This window comes from Trachemys scripta, chromosome 22 (assembly GCF_013100865.1).
Source record: "Trachemys scripta elegans isolate TJP31775 chromosome 22, CAS_Tse_1.0, whole genome shotgun sequence".
Lineage (NCBI taxonomy): Eukaryota > Metazoa > Chordata > Testudines > Emydidae > Trachemys > Trachemys scripta.
This window is the reverse complement of record NC_048319.1, coordinates 5,480,589-5,498,010: the sequence shown is the minus strand read 5'-3', so window position 1 is coordinate 5,498,010 and position 17,422 is coordinate 5,480,589. Positions and strand designations below refer to the sequence as shown.

Here is a 17,422-nt window from a genome sequence, read left to right as displayed (position 1 = left end):
GTCTAGGTTAGATATTAGGAAACACTATTTCACTAGGAGGGTGGTAAAGCACTGGAATGGGTTCCCTAGGGAGGTGGTGGAATCTCCATTCTTAGAGGTTTTTAAGGCCTGGCTTGATAAAGCCCTGGCTGGGATGATTTAGTTGGGGTTGGTCCTGCTTTGAGCAGGGGGTTGGACTAGATACCTCCTAAGGTGCCTTCCAACCCTGATATTCTATGATTAGATCTAGTCTGACCTCCTCTATAACATAGGGAGGCTAGAGAATTTCGCCCACTAGTCTCCTGAATTGAGCCCAGTAACTTGTGTTTGACTAAAGCATGTTCCATAATTGCATCCAGTCTTTGAAGCCATTAACAGATGGAGGCTTCACCACTTTCCTTGAGAGTTTGTTTCAGTGCTTAGGTCACCCTCACTGTTAAAAATGCATGCCCTATTTCTTAACTGAATATATCTGGCTTTTAACAGCCAGCCACTGGCTTCTCCTTGGGCCTTTCTCTGCTAGATTAAAGAGCCCTGCAGTGTCTGGTATTTTCTCCCTTTGAAGTTTCTCATACATGGCAATCTAGTCACTCAATAAAAGAGGAAAAAGCTTTCTGGTGATTTAAAGAGATTTTACCAAATCTTTTTGTACAAAATGAAGAGACCCGTTATTTACAAGACAGCTGCTAGTTCAAGGACAGCCCTACTACTTGTATCATCCCAGGGCAGTAATGTCCTTCTGTCACTTTCTCTGTTCCTCTGAAACAGGGAGAAATGCTCTCAATCATTAAAATATTGATACTTTACACTGATAAAAAGCCTTTCACCAGAGGATCAAAGTGATTTATAAAGGGTGTGTGGGGGCAGGGGGGAAAATCAGCATTATCCCTATGCTTTTAAAGATGGGAAAACCTACGTTAACCAACTTGTTCCATGTTTCACAGGCTGTCGGTGGGAGAAGTCCCATTCAACTGCTTTGACCATTAGACCATGCTGCCCCTTAGAGAATGGTAGAGAAAACCATCTGGAAAGATTCCCCTCTTAAAAATCCTCTTTTCCTTTCAGCTTAGAGCACAAAGGTAACAAAATCAATACAGGCAAAACCAAGGAGGATGAGAATCTAACCGTTCTACATTGCATCTTGGGCAGTATTGAGTGGTTCCTTTGTGATGGCTGGATAAGGAAGAGCATTGTGTACTCTCTTAAGGTTTCAGAGGGCTGACTCTGGTCCAAATTCCGAGAGGTTCCTAAAATGGGAAGGTTGCTCTGAGCTTTTCTCCCCCACCTAGAGAACGTTGTTCTCTTTTCCCCCTGCAAGAGGAGATTTCAGGAGTAGCTGAGTGGCATTCTTCTCCAAAGCCCCCCACAGAGGCAGTTTTTGATCCAACGCTGCTCCCACTGTTTCACTGCTGTGGTTTTGTTGGGCGATTTCAGCATGGTTACGCAGCCACATCTGAGAGAGACACGAACACAGAAAACAGGTCACCTGAAATGTAAGCTGGCACTACCGAGGGACTTTATGGATCAGGTTGGGATGGAGAAATCATAGGAGGGAATTAGCTTTTTGTCCTTTCCAGGTGATGTTTGGGAGAATCAAAGCAAAATGGAACAGGTGTTGGAAATGATCCCCAATGAAGAGGGGAGATCAGAGGAACCCAAGGCTGTCTTCAAGATAATGGCCCCCGGCTGCTATTTATATGAAATGTAGCAAACACACCGGCCTTGTGAAAACAATCTGGGTCTGGTGACTTTCTATTAAAGCCAACATTTAAGACCAATTTAATCATCTGATCAGATGGCTGCTCGTTCACAGCACTATCACTGCATAATCCAGGCTCATTATTAGGAGAGAAGTGAGAGAAAGTGTGTGACTCTACACCCCATATTCTTCATAGCAATATTGTTATGATAGGATTATGGCATAACTAGGATGTATTTTAGACAAGATAAGTCATGCGACATATCGTTGGAAAGGTTATGATTTACTGAATATGATTATCCTGTTTGTATGCATGTATCATTTGCGTATCTGAAGCTAGGAATATTGTCTATGCATCTATTACAAATGTGTTTACACCTGGGGAATAACCACTAGGCAGAATGCAATCAGTCTAGGGCCTTGTCTACACTACCAAGTTTTTGGGCGACAAAACAGCAAGAACAAGTACGCACTACAATGGGACTCTTGTCACCAAAACCGCCCAGTTTTGATGACAAAAAACTTCCACCCCGCAAGAGACTGTTGTCTTTTCCCCTCTCTTTATTGTCGATGAAGAGCCAGCATAGACACTGCTGATTGTTTCATCGATAGAACTGGCTTCCGCCAGTAGCCCACAATGCCTGCCCCAATTGCTCCGCTCAGTGTTTTGATCTCTGCTGCCCTGCTGGCATGCGCCCCTTTCCTTTCAAAGCTCCGGAAAGTATCTGTGTGCTGCTCCGTTTGGGGAACAAACAAAGAGCAAATCATTGGACTGCTCCTGTCCTGCCCGGCACTAGGAACACAGCAGCAGGCAGAGGGGGACAGTCTGCTGTGGTGCTTTGCCACTCCTCAGCACGGAGAGCTCACCGAGCTCTCATGATGCTGCTCTCGGCAGCTGAGGGGGCTACGGGAGAACTCGGCCAACAGGAAGTTTAGACTTGAAATTAGACGAAGGTTTCTAACCATCGGAGGAGTGAAGTTCTGGAACAGCCTTCCACGGGGAGCAGTGGAGGCAAAAAACATATCTGGCTTCAAGACTAAGCTTGATAAGTTTATGGAAGGGATGGTATAGGCTAATTTTGGCAATTAATTGATCTTTGACTATTAGCAGTAAACACGCCTAATGGCCTGTGATGGGATGTTAGATGGGGTGGGATCTGAGTTACGACAGAGAATTCTTTCCTGGGTGTCTGGCTGGTGAGTCTTGCCCACATGCTCAGGGTTTAGCTGATCGCCATATTTGGGGTCGGGAAGGAATTTTCCTCCAGGGCAGATTGGCAAAGGCCCTGGGGGGTTTTCGCCTTCCTCTGCAGCGTGGGGCACGGGTCACTTGCTGGAGGATTCTCTGCACCTTGAAGTCTTTAAACCACAAGTTGAGGACTTCAATAACTCAGGGGTTTGTTACAGAGTGGGTGGGTGAGATTCTGTGGCCCGCGTTATGCGGGAGGTCAGACTAGAAAATCACAATGGTCCCTTCTGACCTTGAAGTCTATGAGTCTATAATCCCAAGAGGTGCAGTGATCAGCAATTCCTTCCCACAACACTGCACTGTGGGATACATACCCACGGTGCATTGCTCACCCTGTCGATGATGGTGCTCCCAATGTGGACATGATCTATTGACAGAGGGAGCAAGTGGGAACACCCTTTGGCGATTTCGTTTTGTCAACTTCTGGGTGTCAACACAGGGTTTATCAACAAAACTTAGTAGCGTAGACAAGCCCTCAATGACTGTCTGGGAAAGGCCATTAGGGAGAACAATAGGTCTTAGAAGAGGCTAATCTCCCACCTGGGAACCTTCCTGGGGATGCTGCAAACAGCCTCTGAGTCCTGGCTGTGGTGGCCCTAAGAGTCACCTGGTACTGGACTCCATGATAAACCTAGTGTTTTTCCACTGACCGGGTGTGGGAATCCAACTGGGAGACAAAGGGTTTCCACCATATGCTAAAACTATTTAAGGCAGGGGAGGGACATCATCATGGGTTGTTCTTCACTGACTCCAGCCCAAGAAAGAAGACTGCTGGAAACCCCTAAGCCGCAAAAGACTGAACTAGAGGAGAAGGGCTGAGTCCAGGCGAGAGGGCTGTCTAGCCTGCGAAAGGAATAACTGGAGTTTTAAGCTGCAAGCAAGTGCAGCTCGCCTTCAAGAATCTCCGCAACCTGCCTAAAACAACATTGAGGGTGAGAATTTACTACACGCATCCAATTTCTTTAGTATATTAAGCTTCGATTGCGGGTTTGTTTTATTTGCTAGGCAATCTGCTTTAATCTGTTTACTATCCCTTATAAATCACTTAAAATTATCATTTGTAGTTAACAAACTTCTTTTTGGTTTCAGAGGGGCAGCCGTCTGAGTCTGTATCAGCAAAAACAACGAGGAGTCCTTGTGGCACCTCAGAGACGAACACATTGATTTTTGTTTTGTCTAAACCAGTGTGTGGAAATCATAACGGTGGGGCAGAAAGCGGTGTATATTCCTCTCCACATTGAGAGGGGGAATTGCATGAGCTTCTGCTGTGCAGATTTCTGTGCAGCGCAAGATGGTATAATTTTGGGTTTACCCTCGAGAGGGGGGTGTGCACTTGAGTACCGGGCAGTTCCTTAGCTGAGCCTTCCCACGCAGAGCTAATCTCAGCATCTGTGGGAAGCTGCCGCTGGGTGTGTCCCTATCTGTATGTGTGCTCGTAAAGTGCAGTCCGAAGCTTGAGGGAAGGCGTCACAGGCTGTACAGTGTTAAGGGAACCCAGGCTGATGGGTCAGGCGGGGTCAGTGATACCCCAGTTCCAAGTGGCACCCTGGGGGAAAACTGTCACAAGGTGCAGTTTGGAAGGACTTCGAATGCAGACCCATTCTGAAAAGTGATTCTAAAAATGGCATTGTGCGGTTCTGTATTCATTCACTTTCACCCACTCCAAACCCGGTACACTGAATAGTATCTCTAGCTTCCAAGCATGCAAACGCAGTCCGGGGAGCTTTCCTAGTCATGAACAGTCGCCAGTTATAATCTGCAGCCCAAGTTCTGCCCTCAGTTATGCCTGTGCAACAACGCTGTCCTTATATCCTGCACCTAAAGCGATATTATCTTCAGATGTCACTGAGTGCAAAATTTGGCCTTGCAATTGGAATGTAGTTAACAATTCTGCTGAGCTGGGCTGGCTTTGCAGGGCACAACAAGCAGTAAAACACACACAGAACAGTAAAACTTTGAATACCCCTGGGGAGCGTTGTATGGAGTAAGAATGGTGCCATTTTACAGACTTTTCAGACTAGATCAGCACTTTAGGGATCTTAGTGAGCCCAGGGGAAAAGGGTCAGAGTACAGCATAACCATGATGGTCTTGGCTTCCTTCCAATATCAGGGGGCATGAACATAAACTGAGGAAGAGCCATGTACTAAAGGCAACATTTTGTCATGTGCACAGTAGTTAACGTGGAAAAAACTACCAAGGAATTGCTAACAATACAGATCTATTAGTGTATAGGCTAACACAGCTTTTAAGTGGTCAAGCCCTGAATAAATACAGCCGTGAATTAACGGAATTACACATGAAGAGCTTACCGGGTACATGACTTGCACTCCTCTGTTGGATACGCCCCTAAGTGAAGCCGTCTCAAGTGGTCAATTTTTGGCTGACCAGGTGCCCTGCATAGGAAGAAAAATGTGAGAAAACCACACTGCTGAAAAACTGTAAAAGCTGTTTCCATGATCGTAGGCTCGTTACACAGAAGGCTTGAGATCCAAACAACCAAGGTTCACATGGAACTATGGTCGACTGATTCCCTCTGGCAGGTGTGTCGTGTATCTCCTAATGGGGCGCTGTGATGACCCTTCTCCAAGTGTAAGGGACTGCACTCAAGGGATTAAAGTTCTACTTCTACCCATTACGATTAACTATCACAGTCTCACAAACCGCTGCCTTCTTCCGGTGAGCGAATTTCTATTATATAAATAGGAAGCATTTAACCCTCATATCCTGGCCAAACCCCATCTTAAGAAATTACATTCTGCTTACCTAAATTCCCCCATAGTTTCAACCAAATACTGCATCTTTTCCTCCAAGTTCCCTGCTTAAACCTAACATACGGAATTTGACAGAGAATGCAGAAGTGGCTCATTTTAGTGAGGGCTGACTTGATCCCTGACCATGCAGTCTGCAAAGCACAGTGAGATTTAACAGGAGGAAAGATACAATGTAGGGTAGTGTTGCATTTTTAATTCCCATCACATTTTATTCTTTGAATTCCCATTTCAGATTCCTTAGTGCCTGTGTGTCAATAAAACATTATACCCATTTTAGAGACTGAAAAATCAAGGTGCAGAGAGAGCAAGCAACTCATCTGTGGTCACAGAGTGAATCTGTGGCAGAGTCAGGAGTCCTAACCCAGTCCCCTACACTAACCAATAGAGCACACTCCCCTCCCTAAGAAAGGAATAGCAATTTTGACTTCTGGTCTATTGTACTGTAATCCTTAGATTACACTCCTTCCCAGAGCTGAGAACGGGATCCAGGAGTCCTGATTCCCAGTCCTCTCTCTCTGCTCTAACCACACTACCTGCTTGTTTCGGATTTCCATACCTGACAAAGACATCAAACTGCGATGAAACAGTGTGACCAATGAGTCCAGGGGCCTTCCCGAACTGCAGTCTGATGAGCTGCTTGTTCTGCAGCTTGCTGATAATGCCATTATTAATGGGTAACCAATCTACATTGGGAATAAGCAACTGGCTGGGGAGAAGACAACACTCGTCAATCAGGGTATCGTCTGGCTCGCTCGGGTGAGTTTCGTCACGACCTGCATGGGAGACGAAGCACAGAGAGAACTTTCTCTAGCATGCTACTTGCTTAAAGGACAATAAATGCTGTTGCCTGCAAGTTTCCCCCTCCCCGATCCAGTATGGCAGCTCAGGAAACAAATAAACAATCCTTTAGCCTCTCTTTCTCCTTCTAATTGCTGCAGACATACCCAGAGCCTCATTATCCCCAAGTGTTTTTCCTGTGTACAATATGCAACATCCATTGCGCACAATATAGGATGAGTCTCTCTAATTCTGGGAAGTTTTAAACCCTTACAGCACAGCCAGAGTTTAGTCAACAGCCTGAAGAGCAGGGACATGCTGTCCTGGGTATCTGAGGTTGCCGTGTAAACAGGGAGGCAGCTGGGCTTCAACAGGCCCCAGATCCGGATCACCACCATGAGCTCTCTAAGCATCCCCAGTGATGCCCCGTCTCGCAGGAAGCTGTGCCCTGGTCGCACAGGGGATCCCTGCAGGGAAAAGGAGGAAGGGAAGGGAAGAGAAACTTTTAGGATCTGGGCTCACAGACATCACCACCCGAACCATTTCCCATACAGGTGATCTAGCTAAGATACTTATATGGCCCCCCATTATTGTCATCATCTGCTACATTTTGCAGCATGGCAAGAGGTTAGTATAGCACCATGTGCGTTTGTGCTCGCTGTAGGCGCCCAAAGAGCAGAAGAGCAGAAGTCAGGAGTTCTGGAGTCCAACTCTGATTTCACTTACACAGGTGGTTTCTCCATTCAGCGTTACTCTGGATTTATGCTGGCATGAGCACAATCAAAACCAGGACTTGTGGTTTCTATTCCTAGCTCTGCCACTAATTTGCTGAGTGGTCATGAGTAAATCACTTTCCCTATGTAAGAAGAAAATAATGCTATTGACAGGCTTAATTAATGCTTGGAAAGCACTCAGACTTAGATGAAAGGCCCTAGGAGAAGGGCTAAGAAGGGTTATTATGTCCTCTGCGTAGATCTGCACACTCAATTTCCTTTAGCACACTGCAAGATGAAAAGTTACACTGAAAAAGATGTACTTGGCATTAACACTGGCTTCAGAGCAATCCATTTCTAGGACAACAGCACACGTTGGGCACACTGATTAACCCAACAGCACATGGCCACTGAATGAAAGGCGGCTTTCGTTACCCGGCTGCCAAAGGTGGAGGACAAGTTCTCACCTGGTTAGGGAGGCTGGCAAGCAGATAGAGCACAAAGTCTCCCACCCACTGGATGAGCTGCTGCAGGGACTGCAGGGTAGTCATCTCCAGGACAAACTCCTCTGTCTTCAGGTTAATCATCACTTTGTCAATGTCTGAAATGGAAGCAAGAGAGCTCCTAGCACAGGGAGAAAAGAGGCTCTGGGAGTTTCCACCATTGTGAACAGACTGCTCTCCTCGCTTTTAAACCCAGCTACTGACTACAAAGGCATGCAACTTTACGCCTACCCCAACAGGGCAGCCTATAAAAGGCAGTGTGGTCCAATGGGTAAGGCACTGGGCTAGGCTGCAGGAGACCTGGGTTCTGGTCCCAGCTCTGCCAACTGCCCTGCTGTATGTCCCTTCCCCCACTATGCCGCTGTTTCTCCTCCCACCCTTTGTCTATCTTGTCTAATAGACCATAAGCTCTTCAGAGGCAAGTCTCTGCCGAACTGTGAACCTGCAAGCCCGACTCTGGTTGGAGCGTCTATGTACTATCGCAGTATAAACAGATACACACCCCTGGGGAGCTTTCATGCCCAGCGCCTGTAACAGCCTACATGGAGTTGTCCACATTATCCTGTTTCATTGGTGGGCATCTGGTCTCTGACACCATCATCTTTTGGGGTTCCACCAACACACCTCAGGTTCACAAGTGAGTGAACCTTTGCTGGGACTGGTAGTCACTAAGGTGTGGAACTCACTCCCCCCATGGAGTGTCCACCCTAATCTAAGTCCCTGCAATGAAAGACTGATTCAGAAGGGGAGGGAGCTGATCATCAGCCATGCAAATAGCCGTGCTGCAACAAGGGATGCGAACCGCTACCTATATCCGTAATCTTGGAGCAGATCTCGGTGAGCCGGTCACCGGGGCTCTTGTCTGGAGTGTTCAGGAAGTGTGGGCGGAGCAGCGATTTCAAGGTGCAGCTGATGGCGATCAGAAATAGCTTGGCGTGATAGTCACACACGCGTGCCACCGTGTTGGAGGAAAGCTTGCAGAGAGAGGCCTTCATGGCAACGATGCGGGTGGAGAGAACCTGTTTGACAGGGCCACACAAGGATGAGCACAGAAACAAGATCAGATTTAGAATGAACCTACTTAAAACAAAAACCCGCTTCTCCCCAACACCCATTTCCTCTCTCTCTAGACATCACCCTGAGGAATGAATGCTGTTCTGTGTATGTATTACCACTGGCCACAGTACCCATTTACATCAGCAACAGGCTTTACCAGCTTACCAGGAGTGCCCCGAGAGCTGCTGAAATCTAATACTCTGAAGGCAGAGTAGCCAAGACAGTGGTACCAACCATATGCTTAAAATGCTAAGTAAGCCTAAACCAGCCATGCTCTATCATTGGGGCAAACCCATTAGACACTAGGCAGTATGCTAAGTTCATGCATAAGAATTCTCTACACAGTAATCACCCTGGCTGAAGTCATATGCCCTTCCCAATCACTCCAAGCCCCCAACAGTAGATAAGTACCAGATTCGGAGAGGCAGTGTAGCCTAGTAGTTAAAGTAACCCTTGGACGTTCACTGGAAACTAGTGAATCCTGGAAATTAACATCCCCCGATCTACTCCTGTTCCTTGACTCCCCTCCTATCAGTCCACACTCTGCCCTGGGCCTAGCGTCCCTCAGCTGTTTCCTCACCTGCTGCAGGGCTGCATTCTGGCGCATATACTCCTCATGCAGCTTCTCCACCAGGTTCTGCACCATGTTGGGCTGAACGTGGAGTAGGATATCCCACCAGTCGTACCCTGTCACCATGCAGTATTCCAGTAGGAACAGCAGGTGGCGGAGAGACATGTTCATGTCCAGCACATGGCCCATGGAGGGAGAGATCCGGAGCATGCTGAGCTGAAGAAAGAAAGGAAAGGGAACACACATCAAGAGGATCCATCCATTCTAAGGGACTAACAACACATGGAATCAGAGTGGCAGGAGATCAGACAAAGTTATCGATCTACAAAGCCTCCAACAGTGAACAGTGTCAGCAACATTCCAGCAAGTGTTGTCTGCGCTACACCCTGCAAATGTACCCCCGCTATGATCTGTGGAGACAATCTCCTAGGGTACGGGCACTTCAGTCTCCATAGCAGTCTCAGACTTAGCTTCTCTGTTAAAACTCGCCACAAGAGGCCAGTTCTGGAGAGAGGTGTGAAAACTGGACTGAGACCTATTAAACTCATTCCACACAAGTTAACGGCCTATATCTGACAATAGCAATTGTTAGTTGCTGGAGATACAGTTCTGTTAAACAAAGGGAAAATGCAGGCACTATCTTGGAAGAGACTCCCTACTGGGAAGGTCAAATGGACTTGTAATAATGTCCCCTGGGAACTCCTGGAAGACCCATTGCTTGAGCCGTTTAAAAGCAAGCAGAGCAGAGTCCCGGTGAACTGAAGGGAGTTTGTCCTGGCCTAGAAGAGCTAATAGATCTTTTCCCACACGAGGCAAAGTACCTTGCCATGGTTATCAATCCCAACCAGGGCCAGCGAAGTCCAGGAGAGCTGCATGGCTTTGAAGTGAACCAAAGGACCGGCTGCCCGCTGCCTTTTGATTGCCTGCTCATCCACTGGGCGCTGAGAGGAAGAACCATAGAACACTGCCATGGTCTGCAAGGACAGGCGATGAACTATGTGGACGCTACCATCATGGAAGGCCAAAGCAAGACCTGAGGGCAAGAAATATCTGGGGTTTAGCAAGTGACTCCTATTAGTGTAACCCATCTCACCCCCATAAGACACAGACAGTCGTCACAAAGCCAGACGGCATCTCTGCAGACAGCCCATTGGTCTCCAGCCTACCAGAAGCCTTTCTTCCCCATTCTGCCCCACATTTTTACAGTAATAAGAATACTCGGCTCGTCTATAGGATCTGCTACTGGAGGATCCCGAAGCACCTTGCAAACATTAAGACTCAATCTCACTGGGAGGAAGGTACACAGCACACCCATTCTGTTGTGTGTTAAACACTGATGCACTCAGCCCCGTACAGGGGGAAAAGCAAAGGTGGGCCCTGCCTCCGAAAGCCTACAGTCTAAGAGTACATCTACACTGGAGCAGAGGTGGGATTTCCAGCTCGGATGGACGTACACACGCTAGCTGTGAACTACCTAGCATGCTAAAAATAGCGGTGAAGCTGCGGCAGCAGGGCAGGCTAACCACCTGAGTACTAGCGTCTCAGATGGGATCGTGCTTGGGGCCCTCCCACTTGCACTGCTGTTCTTAGCAAGCTACCTCAATCAAAGTTAGTGCGTGCACGTCTACCCGAACTAGAAATTACACACCCAGCTGCAGTGTAGCTGTACCCCAAGAGACTGGCACACATACGACATGCTGGGTAAACTGAGGCAGGAAGGGGATTAAAGGCCTGATCTGCAGAGCACCTGCTCCTCTCACTGACTCCATAGGGGAGTTATGGGTGCTGAGCACCTTGGAAAAGCAAACGTTATTCTAATCAGGTCCTTGTATTGACTGTGGTACCTGAACACCCTAAGTGATTTGCCCAAGTTCACCCAGCAAGACAGTAGCAGAACCAAGAGAAGAATCCAGAAATCCTGACTTTCATCCTCCACTCTAACTGCTATATAGTATCCCTCCTCAACGCCAGCCTCATTAATAGCACTGCCTGGAGAACAGGCGCCCCGATCTTTCTAGGTTTCTTCAGTCCTCACTAGTAGACATGCAGAAAGTCCTTTCAAGCTGGGATCCAGTGACAGATGCCTCAGGCATCCCAGCACATATGACAGCTACAACAGTTCCTCCTGAGGAAGCTCCACTGGGAACAGACTCAGTCCAGCTTTAAAGGACTTCTTCATTCCCGCAGGGCATCTTCTATCAAGACAAACACACTCCAAAGTAGCTGGGGCTCTCTCTGTTCAGAGGTGAGATGAACAGAGGCAGCAAAAACTTCCATCTGCAGCTAGATGTTCAGAAAAGAAACCTCCTCACCCAGTCCAGGGAAGAATTTGGTGTCATTGGCCACTTTCAGATCAGTATTGGTTAGGGAGATTGGTAGTTTCGGCAAAGCCACAGCTGAAACGCGATCCAAATCATTGGTGGCGGAGAGAATCCGCCATTTCAGTATCATCGGCTGCTTGTCTCCAACTTGAAAGAAAAAACGGACAAAACAAATGACAGAAATTCACTTAAAAAAGTCAGAGAAAGTGTCACAGATGTCCCAGTCTTGAATTCTCTCCCTCCCCCCACATGCCTGGAATTAAACATGGATTATAAGTTTATTCACTCAGACTGATGCATTTTTACAGACTCATTAGTTTTACAAAAAAGTTGTGGGTTTTTTTTTCTAAATCCATCATGATGGAGGGCTCTTCTAGTGGTGATTCCCGAATGCATAGAAGAATAAGGATGGGATTTCGAGTCATAACTGGGTCAAGAGTTTACACTAAGTTTTGATTTTCCTTGGGCTCTGCTCCCGTTTTTGAGCAGCATCAGCTGCTGAAACTCACCCACAGGAGAGATCTGCTGGAAGATGTTATTGACTGGCAAGCCCTCTTTCCGGAGAGACCAGCACTCCACGATGCTGCTGTTCTGGTTGGAGGCACAGAGCAGCACCTTCAAAGCAGAAAGGAATTTTCAAACCAGGCACAGCTACAAAGCTGTATCTTTCGTGCCCATCCTCTAGACCAAAAGGAAGGGGAAGATTTGCTACTGTAACTGTCTGCATGAAATTCAGAATACAGGAAGAAAAAGTGAAAAACAGAGGTTTTGCAACACCCGAAGTTCCAAGCTCTTCCTTGAATGTTTAACCCTCCGCACCCTTATGAGACAGACATCACAGGCAGAACTTTGATATGCATATCTAACAGCTGTCACACCCATTTACCCCTCCAAATTATGAACACTCTCATATCTACTGCCCTGTTTCTTCTCCCACAAGTCTGTAAAATGCAGCTCTTCTCAATGCAAGGAGAAAACAAAATCATAAAACCAGACAACAGGAATTGAACTGAACATTACTACAGGTAACCGCTCTAGAAACTGTAATCATCTCCTTAGTCACAGGACATTAAGTCAGATGCTCTGAGATAATGTGCTCCACCCTCACCTGGAGAAAATAGCTAGGAGTGGGGAGTTTGGTCTTTAACACCAGTAAGTTCTTGGCCCCTCTGCTGAGATTGCCAAACTGCTACCAATTATGGTAACATCTGTGAAAGACACCCGTCCACTGCCAAGCAGACTTATGCCACCAAATCATTTCAGACAGACCAAGAGCGTCCAAGAGTTTTAAGCACTATTGACTTGGGCTGGCTTTGAAGCAGTGAGCTACAACTGAAAGACTCCATATCCCAGAATCCCGTGAACAGTCTAGTGCCCCTCAAGAGCAGCTATTTGTTTGACCAGTCTCCCAACAGAGAGAACAATAACCAGGACCAGTAGGAGTATGGCTTTTCAAACTGCCTTTCCATGACTCAGAGAGCCCAGCTATTACGCGCTAACACACCAGAGGGTAACATGTCACACAAATGTCTCACAATTAGGCCCAACCACCAGAATCTAGCTCTGAAGCAGTGCAAGAAAAGCCCCGTGTGCATTGGTAGAGCTGGTGGGGAGCCCTAGACTGGAACAGCAGATGGGCTGCTGGTTAGTGCAATAGCAAAGCTGTAGGGGGGACTTTACAGATCCATGGGTCCTTCCCTTTCCTTCGCGTTTAACTCTTGGAATGCTAGTATAACATAGGAGGAGGGAGCTCACCTGCTCGGACATGTCCCTGGCGAGGAATTTCAGGTGAGTGATGGCTGGATACTTGTCCTTGCGGACTGGGTCTGTGGTGCACCGCATGAAAAGGGAGGGCAGAATCTCCGTGTCAATTTTGCATTTCTCGTTCACGACGCTGACGCAGACCTTGTAAAACTGGACGGGAGAGGTGCTGCTGCCATCCGAGGTGGCGACCACGATGTTTCCCCCGCCCGTGAAGGCAATGTCCGCCAGGGCGACGCGGCAGCGTAGACGGCACAGGCTCTCCGTGGATGTCAGCACTTGCCCGTTGGGCTTGAGGAGAGAGACTGTCACCAGGCCGCTGATGGTCACAGCGATCCAGCCTTCCATGGGCTTCCCACCAAACAGAGTCAGGGAGGGAGAGAACTTGACCCGGGAAAACTTCTCGCCGAAGTTCGATGCTCCGGACTGTGAATGGAGATTAACACACACACAGAGGTTTGATCCTAGGGCTGAACGACTCTGCCGTTACCTGAGTCTCCTTCTAATATCACTGCAACATAGTCTAGAGCAGTGATACTCAGTGGTACAGGAGACAAATCAGTGATCAACATTACCCAAAAGAGCCACAGTAGTGTTAATTCATAGATAGATATAGTAAATGAAACAATCATTATTCTCATGGCAAAATGGCTGAGCGAGTAGTATTTTATCTACTAAAATTATTTAATAACAGTAAAAGCATCCTGATTGGTTAATAATTAAATCACACAATGTTTTAATATCATGTGCCGCAAAGAGCCGCAGGAGACACAGTAAAGACCCACTTGTAGCTCATGAACCTAGGTCTGAGTATCACTGGCCTAGAGAGCTAAGCAGGGGATTAGGAATCAGGACACTGAATTCTTATTCCTGATCTTGCCATTTTCTCACTACGTGACCCTGGATAAGTACTTTCGCCTCTCTATGACCGAGCTGTCCTCGTTTGACACATAGCAGGGGGAAACTATCAACAGCTTTTTGAAGCTGAGCTCCTCTGGTGACAGGTGTAATGGAAATGCAGAGGGTCCATATTACATACATGTGCTGTGAGCCAATAAAGGTCTATTTGCCTCCTTTTTTGTCCCTCGGAAGAGCGAAGCTAAGCTTCTTCTGTCTTAGCAATGGCCCAATGCTGGATAGAATGCATCAGACGAGAGGAGTAGAAAATGAGTAAATGAGAAAAGTTCAGGCTGTTGACCTGAGCAGAGAATGGGAACCACATTCCTCTCATTCCTGCTCCAACACCAACTTGCTGTGCAACCTTGGGCAAGGCATTTCGCTGTAAAATGGAACAAATATTTATCTCATCAGCGTATCGTGAGGGTTGTGTATTATGAGATGACCTGTGGAATGGAAAGTTTGCCAAAGCCCCCGGATCTTCTCTGGAATCAGGGAGCTATTCCAGATCAAGCAGGCTAGATGGTATACCATTACTAAGCACATCTTACAATTCTGAAGGCATTTATCCTCACAACACTCTGTGAGATAGGCCAATGCTATTCTCCCCATTATACAAGACGCAGAGAGGCTAAGTGACTTGCCCAAGGTCATACAAAAAGTCTATGGCAGAGCAGGGATTTGAACCCACATCTCCCTAGTCTTAGACTACTGCCCCAACCACTGGACAATCCTTCCATGTGCGAGAGCTAGAACAAACCTTTTCCACGTGCAGGGCTAGCTTCACCCCATTGTGCAACCAGGAAAGAGCCACGATTGGATCTCCCTCCACCATGCTACCCACGGTGTTCTCCCAGCTGTTGGCCAGGTGATCTGTCATGCTCCAGCACTTGATGTGTCCATCTGCATCTGCTGACAGAAGCCTGGAACCTAATGCAATACCATCAAAAGAAGAACAGCAAGGTCAGAGTACACATCTCACAGAGATTACCAAGAACCCAGCCACAGGCATCTTCAAAGCAATGCAGTGGGAGGGGGAGGCACACAATGCAAGACAAAAGGATTAGGGAACATTACGCTCACACCAACATAAGCAGAAAATTCATAATTCAAGCAGCAATTTAATCTTGAGCACCAGTTCCCACTGTGTACTGGTGATATTGTGAAATCTTATCCCGGGTTGGGTTAATTCCTCAATGATTCAGCAGATCCGGGCTCTCACCTGTTGCTGGATTTTAAAAGTACCTCCTTCAGCACCTTGTGGCTATTACAGGTTGGATTTCAAGAGGTGACTCCTGGTTCCCACCAGGACATTTGGTACTACCCCAGGAGAGCAATCTATTGCTAATAACTAACCCAAGAAGGATGAGAAGCACAGTCCTCTATGAAATCCTCTATGTAGATCGGATTGAACTGAACAATGCAGATATTACATGATTGGCACTATACAAAGATTCCAGATAAAAGGAATCTAAAAGAGAAAGACCTCCATAAACTCCCTCTCTATGCCCCATCATACTGCGAGCAAGTTTATGAAGCCAACCCCCCCGTGCCACCAACTATAAGAGCAAAGCTTACCTGACTGATCCCATTCCAAACAGGTGATGATTTCAATGTGCCCAGAGTTAATGGAATAAACATCCCAGGGATGCTCAGTATCCAGGATATGGATCATGTGGGTAAGATCTAGGCAGGGAGAGACATCCAGTCCTTTTTAAAATTTGCAGTGGAATTTAATTTATTTTTAAAACATTCCATTTGTTATTGCAGGACATCAGTGAGCTTCAATTATTTGTACAGGGCCATAAACCCATGATGCTTTACAAGACCAAAAAATAAAGTGTCTGCTCTGAAGAACTGAAGATCTAATTAGAGTGTTTTTCCACAGCAAGAGCAGGGTTTTTTCCAGCTGGGGGTCATGACTAGGTGTCAAAAGGGGGGAGCAGATAAAAATCACAAACCAAGGAATGGGACAAACTGTACCTTTTTCCTCCTCATTTTTGAGGTCTGTTGTGAAGGCAATCAAGTTCCTGCAGGACCAAGCACACACCAGTGGGATGGAAGGACAGTGGTTGCTTTTGGGCCTTTTCTCCCACTCACAGACATATGCCAAATCCATTGTGCCCTGGAAGCCCTCCGAGGCACCACTTGCCTGTTGCAAGCCTATTCATAGATTGCTGGGTCTAAGAAAGAGAAGAATGAATAGGACGAGCAAAGGACCCTAAGTACATTGTCAAAGATCCCCTTTTAAAAACAACAGCCATTTTCACTTTCCAAAGGAAATCTGTTGCTTTGTGCAATCCCCACTGAAAATAAGGATGCACTGACTTACATTATCAGTCAGAACAGCCAAGTGAAGAATTCCCGTCATGGCTAGTTTTAAACCTTACACCATTTAAAGAATACTTTTACTTCCTGTGACATAGCTGGACCCCTCTGCTCCCATTTGCATTAATTCCTTTCCCCACCACTCTTTCCTTTCTCCCATGTCCTCATCCCTCTCGAGATCTCCCACTTAAGATCCTTCCAACCTTTACAGCTCATTCCTTTGTCCCTAAAGGTAACACCATTACAGATCCTGAACACCATTAATTAGGGTTTCCCTTAGTAAAGGGTAGCCCATACTTGGGCATCTGAGAGCAAAGAAAAGCCAATGGAGCTCATAATCTTTACAGCCACAATCACCTGGTTTAAAAGTTGTTTTCTGCTAAGGTGAAGAGAATGTGATCATACAGTTTATCCACTGTAACACTTCTTCCCAGGTAAGAATACCAAGTCTACAATCCAAATCCCATATTGCTCATTTTGCTTGTGGGCACCTATCTCCATAGCCCACTGACATAACAGTTCTTCTGTTTGAAGGAAGAGTACAGCGAGATAAAACAAGAGCCCACATAGTGGGCTGGATGGTTTCTTCCTAAATGGCTTAAGATTTCTTGACATGTAGGTCCAGTAAGCACCCTAGATGATAATTATCAGGGGGTAGCCGTGTTAGTCTGTATCTACAAAAACAACAAGGAGTCTGGTGGCACCTTAAAGACTAACAGATTTATTTGGGCATAAGCTTTCGTGAGTAAAAACCTCACTTCATCCGAAGAAGTCCACCCCCAATGGCATCTTCGGA

The 17,422-nt window shown here is 46.8% G+C and overlaps 1 protein-coding gene across 4 annotated transcripts in view; it reads right to left on the bottom strand.

Moving 5' to 3' along the window:
* Positions 1-590: 590 nt before the first annotated feature.
* Positions 591-17,422, bottom strand: part of MED16 (mediator complex subunit 16) — a 19,182-nt gene continuing 2,350 nt past the window's right edge. For 3 of the 4 annotated variants that reach the window (XM_034755073.1, XM_034755074.1, XM_034755076.1), the window contains exons 2-15: positions 16,282-16,481; positions 15,877-15,984; positions 15,059-15,228; positions 13,396-13,827; positions 12,150-12,255; positions 11,632-11,787; positions 10,141-10,352; positions 9,329-9,535; positions 8,501-8,711; positions 7,657-7,790; positions 6,751-6,943; positions 6,256-6,472; positions 5,238-5,321; positions 591-1,432 (exon numbers count right to left, since the gene is read on the bottom strand). In XM_034755073.1, the coding sequence (XP_034610964.1) occupies positions 1,306-1,432; positions 5,238-5,321; positions 6,256-6,472; positions 6,751-6,943; positions 7,657-7,790; positions 8,501-8,711; positions 9,329-9,535; positions 10,141-10,352; positions 11,632-11,787; positions 12,150-12,255; positions 13,396-13,827; positions 15,059-15,228; positions 15,877-15,984; positions 16,282-16,417 (2,493 nt within the window). In that variant the 5' untranslated portion in view covers positions 16,418-16,481 and the 3' untranslated portion in view covers positions 591-1,305. Of the gene's footprint in view, positions 1,433-5,237; positions 5,322-6,255; positions 6,473-6,750; positions 6,944-7,656; positions 7,791-8,500; positions 8,712-9,328; positions 9,536-10,140; positions 10,353-11,631; positions 11,788-12,149; positions 12,256-13,395; positions 13,828-15,058; positions 15,229-15,876; positions 15,985-16,281; positions 16,482-16,983; positions 17,319-17,422 lie in introns of those variants that run through there. The other variant, XM_034755075.1, reaches the window with a different exon arrangement.